At 47.6% G+C, this 9,104-nt stretch overlaps 1 protein-coding gene across 1 annotated transcript; it reads right to left on the bottom strand.

Annotated features, from left to right (window-relative positions):
* Positions 1–4,190: 4,190 nt before the first annotated feature.
* FZD1 (frizzled class receptor 1) lies at positions 4,191–6,763 on the bottom strand. Its single transcript, XM_063100744.1, has one exon. It carries the CDS (start codon positions 6,426–6,428, stop codon positions 4,473–4,475), a length of 1,956 nt encoding a protein of 651 aa, XP_062956814.1. The 5' UTR covers positions 6,429–6,763; the 3' UTR covers positions 4,191–4,472.
* Positions 6,764–9,104: the final 2,341 nt, after the last annotated feature.

Raw genomic sequence — 9,104 nt, 5'->3', positions numbered from 1 at the left:
GAGACTATCTGTGTTTTAATTGCCAGGTTCTAAGCAAGCTGTTTTGTCATATAATTGTTATGGTTTAACATATCCATTGTTAAAGGTATGACCAAAATGAATAAAAATACTTAAGCCCAAAAAGTTTAAAGGAGTTCTGAGTCATGATTGAAATTCAAGTACGTTTTTCAAATTTTAGTGGCTATTGGTATCTGCCAACAGCTCAAAATATAGATATATATCTTGGAAGTCATCAAAATAAATTTTGTTTGGCACTGTTGTGAGACCCCATTTCGAATGTAAGGGCCTTAAGATAAAGCCTTGAATTTAAGGTAGTGTTGCAATTCCTTTTTAGTCATGTTAACTGGAGAATTCTTATTTAAATAGCATAGTCCATGTCTTATTTTGGCTCCTAAAGATTAAACATGCAAGACTTTTATATTAGTGTATTCTGTGAAGCATTCAGTGACAATATCACTAGTGTCCACTTCTAGACATACGTAATGACCACATTGTTACTAATCTATGAGGCCCCAGTTACATAGCATATTATAATCAGAAATGTATCAAGGATATCCAACATCATACCACTAGTTTCAACTGATGTATGTACATTACATGAAATATGTCCTATAGCCAATAGATGGATTTGAAATTAAAGCAGGAGTAGCTAAAGTTGAACACAAACACACACACAGTAAATATGGCACCTTTTGAAAAGAAAATGTACCAGCGTTGAAACACAGTGTCAGAGAAAGTGATCTTAAGCCATCAAGTCCTGAAATGGTTTGTGACGTAGTCAATTTTTTTCTTAATTGGCCACCAACTCTTCATTGTTGTCTCCCTTCCTAGTTGTGTGCTGAACCTTAGGAATGTAGAAGCTTCAGTACTCACAGAGGAGACAAAAGGACCAGGACCTGTAAACTCAGGCTGACAAGTGACTACTGCAGGACAAGCTGAAAAATCCAGTCCAGCTCTTTTGCATGTTTGACACTGGCTTGCTCTGAGATTAAAAAAGAGACTCTCTGTCTCCACAAAGTTTAAGTGAAAATTCACTTTTTTTTTTTTTTGGAAGAGCATTAGATTGCTTTCATCCTACATATACATTTCCTCCAAAAGCTAAATCAAGCATACTGTGAGGGGGGAAATTATCCAACTGATAGCTGGTTTAAAAAAAAAACAGGCAAATCAGGCCATCTGAAAATAGGGTTTGTCATGGAAACAGCATGCTAACAGGACAATATCCCCAGTAGTGTTATGGTTTTGTAGGCAAGTCCTACTTTGCTACCAGTATTTAAGGAAACAAAAGAATACACTGGTTTTCTATATGCTACTTAAATTAAAATAAATTGTTTTCTAAAAACAAAGCCTGGTGGTGACTTAAACCTGTCTCTTAAAGCTATTTAAATCCAGCATATAAAACCATACTGCATCCAATTTGTAGTTATATCATTTTAAGGAAAACCACAGTAAGACTGCTTCAACATTTATTCTTTGGATAGAGACTAATAACCTTTTAAAAAAAATTTTCCCCATAAACTATCTAATTGAACTATGTAGTAGGGAGACATGTTTTAATTTGACGTAAGAATTACTATTTTTTTGTATGTTTTTATACAATAAAACCTTAGATACCTACATTTTTATGCTAATGTAACAAAGAAAAAAGGAAAATAGCATTTTGCTACTTAAAATTGAAAGCTGTATTTTCAATTAGATTTAATTTTTTCATTTGCCTTAAAATGAATAATGATGACTTATAAGACAATTGCCTTAACCGTGAAACTAACTCTATTGTAAACGATTTTCATTTTAGCCCCTTGTCATTTTATCACAAAATAATTTAACAAGGATATTTTTAACCTGTAAAGGTATTTGAGGTTTTCCATCTGGCATTTTTTATTTCTCATAGCCATATTTCTATATTATGAAATGTACAAATAATTTTGCATCTCTACTTTATAAAAATTAATGTGTGTATACTTACATGTTATGTATATATAGATACATGTGTATATATACAAACACATACACATACACACATATAAATTCTGACTTACAGGAAACCAACTAGATAATTCCTCTAAAGAAGGTTCCTTGAACAATATAAAAATGGGGTTTTCAGAAGCAAAAAACCAGCCTTTTAAAACTCAACTGCTATTTAAAATGCTTAAATATAAATAGTTAACCATTTATTGATTTCCTATTTATGGTTTTGGAATATCCAAGATTATGGAAAAGATAAGACAATACTTCATAAAAATTGTGACAAAGGTGATAATTTAAAAAGAAACCTCCATATTATAAAAAGTCATGTAAATTTACCTCTTGAAAGAAAAAAAGCTTTAATATTAAAATTAGAGTTCTCTTTAATAATCCTCTTTGAGTAAAGTAATAATTTGCAAACTTCTATTTTCTACTTTCATGAAAACAGATCTTTTCTTGGGATTTGACAAATGTCAGTCACAGCAACGCAAATAGAATAATTCTGTGGAAGGACTGAATTGAGGTTTGAGGATAGACATTTTCATTGAATTCCTGCATTTTTATACTGTGGTACTGGCTATTAGACACTATAAAATGTAAAGATAGTTCACACAGTTCAAGCTCTATTATTTTCAGGCACAAAAACCATATAACTTTGTACAAAACTTTGATTTTTTTATTTGCGAAATTAAAAATATGGTATTATATATATATATAAACTTCTATTCCTCTATAAATATAGATGATTTTGTGATAGTGAACAGAATAAATGTATACCAAATTCAAAGACCAATGTCATTTTAGGATATGACAGACATCGATAAATTTAGGTCCTAAGTACCGGCATTTTGATAAACTCATAAAGTTTAAAACAATACAATCAGGAGGACTGCTTTTCTCCTCCTCTTCACAGAGAACTAAAGTGAATATTTTTAAATGGCTTTGAAAGATTTACATTTGACACATTTCTGTAAATCCAGAAAGGAGCACACAGGATTTAATGCAGTAGACCTGCACACATTTTCCCTTAGCATGCATGCCCATATTTCATTTATCTCAGGAGCTAACTCCATCAATTATTCCACCTCCTTTACCTCCTGAAATTACCGGGTTATTATTAATGGTGTGGATTGTTCCTCCCTCAGAATGTATTGCTGAATAATAATCATAATATGTTGAAAGTGTACAACTTTTACATTTTAAACTTTGATATATGTCTAATTATTATTTTATTAGAAATAAGAAAATAGCACTTCATTTTGAGGAAGTCCATTACACTGAAATCTCCTTCAAGTTTTCATATTGTTTACCTTCTACTGTCCTGTTAAGAAAAGGAAAAATCAACTCCTTAACAAAGCTCTCCAGGTGACCTCAACGTTTCCATTTTACAGAAGAGTAAACTCTAAAAGCGAGCTGTCTCATTCCTAAAGGCAGGCTGCCAGGCATCGGTATGTAATTAGAATTAACATTTTATAACCCCCATCTTCAGTCTCTCCCAACCCACACAAAGCTTCATGCCTCTTCCCAAATCTCAGTAACCACATCTTTCCATGATGCTGGCCAAACCCATACCAGGTTTCAGACCAAAGAGAATGAAATGAGCTCATCCACCAAAAATTAGACTTTAAAAAGTTTGGCATTGGTTACTCCACTCACCCTCTAACCCACCTAGGTGGAAGGAGGGAGTGTCTGGGCGTCGGAGGCGAGTGTAGAGGGAGCCTGGAGCTGCCAGCGCCCACACCGTGGGACCCCATGAAGTTGAAGGAAGGTTCTCGACGGTTAAATTCAGCTTCAGGAAGTCAAAGGGGCAGGCCTTGGAAATCTGCCGCTGAACATAAGAGGAATTGGAATGGGCGGGGACCCACCTTTGGATTTGGAAGCCTTGTGGAGTTCTGTGCCTTAAGAGCCCCCACCCCAACGAGGGAATAAAGGGAGGGGGCCGAAAGGGACCCGGGCCGGGCCTCGCAGCCCAGTCGCACCCCGCAGTGCTGGACTCGCCCCTGAGCTGGCGCCCGGGCAGGCCTGTGCACCCGCGGCAGGGAGGGGCGCGCTGGGACTAGCAGGAGCCCTTGGCGGGCGAGCTCCGGTTTATCTCCTCTGCAGTGCTCCGAAAAGGGCAGCAAGGAAAAGCCTCAAATGGTTAAACCGCCCTAAATAATTAAAATTTTAAAAGGAAAAGAAAAACGCGTGATCGGTTGTCATTTAAATACAAATATACTTACAAAAATCATACACAGGCTATTTACAATCATCAAAGCGTATAGTCCTGGTACCAGAGTGTGAGGGCAAGAGAGGTCGGTCCTCCCCCGTCTGGCAGTCGGGCCCTCGCGTCCGTTTGCCCCGGGGACGGCAGCTTTTGCAGGGGCTGTATTGTTAAAAGGAGCCTGCGAAAGTGAGTGTCTAGTGAGGGAGCCTCGAGCAGCCAGGAGTGGCATAGATTCCGTGGGGCCGCCTTCTGGGGGTGGCTGGGACCCGGCCGACGATGGGAACGGGGTGAGCCCCGGGCCTCAGACGGTGGTCTCCCCCTGTTTGCTGTTGGTGAGCCTCGTGTAGAACTTCCTCCAGGAGTTGAGGGTCTTGCCGGACCAGATCCAGAAGCCCGACGTGATGCCCACGATCAGCGTCATAAGGTACTTGATCATGAAGACCGTGAAGTCGGGGCTCATGGGCGGGTGCGGCGGGGCGCCTCCGCCCGCCTGGAGGTGAGGGCAGGGGATGGCGTAGCTCTTGCAGCTCTGGGCCACCCAGCTGCGCTCCCACTGGTCCCGGAAGGCCTGCTCGTAGAAGTAGCAGGCGATGACTATAGTGGCTGGCACCGTGTAGAGCACGCTAAAGACGCCGATGCGCACCATGAGCTTCTCCAGCTTCTCGGTCTTGGTGCCGTCGTGTTTCATGATGGTGCGGATGCGGAAGAGCGACACGAAGCCGGCCAGCAGGAAAGACGTGCCGATGAACAGGTAGACGAAGAGGGGCGCCAGCACGAAGCCACGCAGCGCGTCCACGTTGTTGAGCCCCACGAAACACACTCCGCTCAGCACATCGCCATCCACCTGGCCCAGCGCCAGGATGGTGATGGTCTTGATGGCCGGCACGGCCCAGGCGGCCAGGTGAAAATACTGAGAGTTGGCCTCGATGGCTTCGTGGCCCCACTTCATGCCGGCCGCCAGGAACCAGGTGAGCGACAGGATCACCCACCAGATGGAGCTGGCCATGCTGAAGAAGTAGAGCATCATGAAGAGGATGGTGCAGCCCTCCTTCTTGGTGCCCTGCGCCACCGTGCGCGCCCCGTCCTCGGCGAACTTGTCGTTACACACCACCCGGTCCTCCAGCAGGAAGCCGGCGATGTAGGCCACGGCCACGGCCGTGTAACAGCCAGACAGGAAGATGATGGGCCGCTCCGGGTAGCTGAAGCGCCGCATGTCCACCAGGTACGTGAGCACCGTGAAGAGCGTGGAGGCGCAGCACAGCACCGACCAGATGCCGATCCAGGTGCGCGAGAAGCGCAGCTCCTCGGGCCCGAAGTACATGAGCCCGTACACCTTGGTCGGCTCACAGGGCGCGCCGCAGTCCTTCTCCCCCAGGAAGTGGTAGTTGAGGTAGGAGGGCACCTTGAGGGCGCGCGGGCAGGAGAACTTGCCTCGCTCCGACGCGCCGGCGCCCCCGGGGAAGCCGCCGCGGTGCCCTCCGCCGCCGTGCTGGGGGTTGCTGGTCCAGAACTCGGGCAGCAGCGAGGGCGTCGGGGTGCCCTTGTCAGACGTGTTCTGGCCCACGCACAGCTCGCCGGCGCCGTGCACCGGGAACTTCTCGCACTTCAGCGTGTCTGGCCACTGGAAGCCGAACTTATTCATGAGCGCCTCGCAGCCCTGGCGCGCGCGCTCGCACAGGGAGCGGCAGGGCGGCAGCGCCTGCTCCAGCACGGTGCACACGGGCGCGTACATGGAGCACAGGAAGAACTTGAGCTCGGCGGAGCACTGCACCTTCACCAGCGGGTAGAACTGGTGCACCTCGAGGCCCGCGTCCTCCTGGTTCGTGTGGCCCAGCAGGTTGGGCATGATGGTCTGGTTGTACGCGATGTCCGTGCACAGCGGGATGGAGATGGGCTGGCAGTAGCCGTGGTCCGGGATGGAGATGCCCCGCTCGCCGTTGTACTGCTGCCCGCTCTGCTGTTGTTGAGGCGGCGGCGGCGGCGGAGGAGGAGGTTGCTGCCCCGGCCCGGGCCCCTGGCCCGGCCCCTGCCCCGCCGCCTGCGCCCGGACCCCCAGTAGCAACGGAGCCTCCAGCAGCCAAAGCAGCAGCAGCAGCCGGCGCGCCACGCGCCCGAGGTCAGCTGGGGGTCGGCGGCGGCTGCCCACGTCCCCGCTCCCCTCCTCCGCCGGCCGGGCCGGGAGCGCCCGGGCACAAAGTTCCCAGCTCGCGCCACCACCGGCGGCCAGGGACGACTTAGGCGCCTCCTCCTCAGCCATACTTTCTCGGCTCCTTTCTTGGCGCCGCTCCGCTGGGGTTGGCAGTGGCGCGGCCAGCGGTTGCTCCTCCTGCGGCCAGGGAGACCTCCGCACCGGTGCCCTCCGTCGAGCCCGAGCCGCGCTCGGCCTGCTCCCCCGGCTCCTGCTCTGTGTCCCGCAGCCGCCGCCGCCGCAGAAACTTGCGACTCATGAAGCGCGGGCGGCGGGGAGAGCCCAGGTGGCTCGGGCGCGCCGGGGTCGCGTCCTGCCTTCCCGGCCCTCGGCTTGCTGGCTCCCGGGTGGCGGCGCCGCGCTAGTGGCCGCGGCCCGGTAGAGCGCGCAACTCTTCGCAGCCCAGCGGCCTCTGCTCCCCCCTGCGCCTCCGCCTCCTTCTCCGCCGCCGCCGCCTGACCATTTGTGTCAATCCCTCAACTTGCTCCCTCTCCTCTCCCTCGCGCGCCCTCGGACCGGTTTCCAGGCGCCCCGCAGTCTGTCTTTCACCAGGAGGGAGGAGCCTTGAAACCGACTCGGAACTGGAGGCTCAGGGACCGTCGCCCAATCGCGGCACCGGCTTCCCGGCGCAAAGGGAGCCCGCCGCTTACTTGCCTGAGCGAAAGCCGGCGGCGGGCGGGAGGAGGAGGCGGGAGAAGGAGGAGGAAACAGTGGTGGTGGCAGAGGCACCACTCGGGCACAAAGAGTGGGTTTGCTATGAAGCGGGACAGGCTTGGTTGCTTTTGCCTTTGCGGAAGAAAGGGCGAGGACAAGTAGAATGGTCCCATATGCTGCTGGAGATAATGAATAGGAGTCGGAGCACCGCGGGACTTAGCTTTTCTTTTATACATTTTCATGTTTAAAAATCCTGCTCTTAAGGCTGGTTACAAACAGCAAGCCGAGAGCTGCGATCAGAACAGACGCCTTTGAGTTGAGGAGCGCACGGTTTCCTTTGAGTTTGTGTCTGTCGAGGTTTTGTTTAAAATATTACTCTGATAAATCCTAGAGCTCGCAGCCTGGGCTTGGCGGGCTTCGGACGCGCCATTTCCCCGGAGGAGAAGTTCACGGGATCGCTGTCAAATGAAGAAAAACAACAGCAAAACATAAACACAAACTTTGATGCAATTTAAAAAGCAAAGCCAGATGCGCCTTCCGCTACTATCATTCTTCGTGTCGTCAAACTCCTTTTGTCTCCTCTTTAATCAAGTCAGAAACAGAAGCAAAGAAAAACAATCCATTACATTTTTAGAGAGAAAAACTTGAGAACCCGACGAGGGAGGCGGGAGGGGCGCCTCTTGGGGAGCGTGTTAGCTGCTCAAGATCCCAAAGGGGGCGCCCGCGGTGGCTGCGCTCGCCGGCACCCTGGGCCCTCGGGGAGCTACTGTGAGCCTTCCTAAACCCTGGGGACACCCAGGGCTCCGAGGGGAACTCCTGGGACCTGGGCCATTCACGTTCCACAGGCTGGGCTGCAGCATGATTTTTCACCGGTATGCAAAGCTGGAGACGCCACTTTAAAAAACAAAACAAACAAAACCAAAACCGGAGTCTGAAAGCAAAAAGCAAACTGCACATTCCCTTAATTCCAAAACAACACAATCCGTCTGAGCAGATGCACATTCTTGTTTTCCTTGTCAGATTATTTTAAACGATGGTTTAACTACGTGACTCAGTTTTATCAATGAAGTGCCATTGTTTTATCAATTCTACCAATTATTTTCTATCCATTCATTTTTTAAATAGATACTTGCCAAGCACCCATTATGCTATAAGCGCTGTCTTAGCTCCTACGGTAGGAAGATGAAGGAGCCATGGTCCAGCCTTAGAGGAGGGCGTAGTACAGAGGGGCACAGAAATGTCAATCAGTTATCATAATGTCCACCCCGGAGCTGAAAGGGCATAAGAGGGGAGAAGGTTCTGATGGAGAGGTAGGTAGAAGGTGCAAAAAGCACAACTTCCAAAGTGCTTTAAATTGCTGAAGGGTGCAGGGGGGGTGAGTGTGGCTGGGACATTATGGAGGTAGCAGGAGAAAAGGTTTTAATTCATACTAAAAAGTTCGGTGAATTATATAGACAACGGGAAGCTATTGAAGGCCACTTTTTCCCACATAAGCAGGGAGTGGCTTCAGCATGACTGTGAAAGAAGGAACCTGGGGCGAGCTGTCATTGAGAAGATTTAACATTCCTCTACACATAAAGGTCACTACTTAAGATGGGTGTTACTTGTACTACATACTAACAAGGCTCTGTGAATTTCATCACATTGCATGTTGGTGTCTCTAAAGAATGTGCAGTCTTACCTTTTCCTCTTAAAGCAAAATGACATCTATTTGTCTCAGATACATACATTATTTTTCAAATATTCATAGAGGCAGTAAATTCATAAAATACAAGGGTGCTTAGAAAAGTACATGAAAAAATACAATTGAAAGGTAATACAAATCTATGAACTTTCTGGAGAAACTTTATATTTGTTTTAAAATATTTATGATTCCTAGTATTTTTTTTAAAGCCACAGGTACTAAATGCACAATAGATATCATATGTGAATATGTGTGTGTTAGTGTAGGCCATAATTCACGGCACATTTTGATATTGAAAAAAAGGTCGGGAAGCACAGATGCTCTCTGAGGTCCTTTGAGCACTCACATTAAGTAACTCTTCATTTTGCCCTCCAGCATCCTGGACCACAGGCTCGCAGGGACACTTT

This window comes from Cynocephalus volans, chromosome 6 (assembly GCF_027409185.1).
Source record: "Cynocephalus volans isolate mCynVol1 chromosome 6, mCynVol1.pri, whole genome shotgun sequence".
Taxonomy (NCBI): Eukaryota; Metazoa; Chordata; class Mammalia; order Dermoptera; family Cynocephalidae; genus Cynocephalus; species Cynocephalus volans.
Note: the sequence above shows the minus strand (reverse complement) of the source record. Positions and strands in the feature narration are given on the sequence as shown.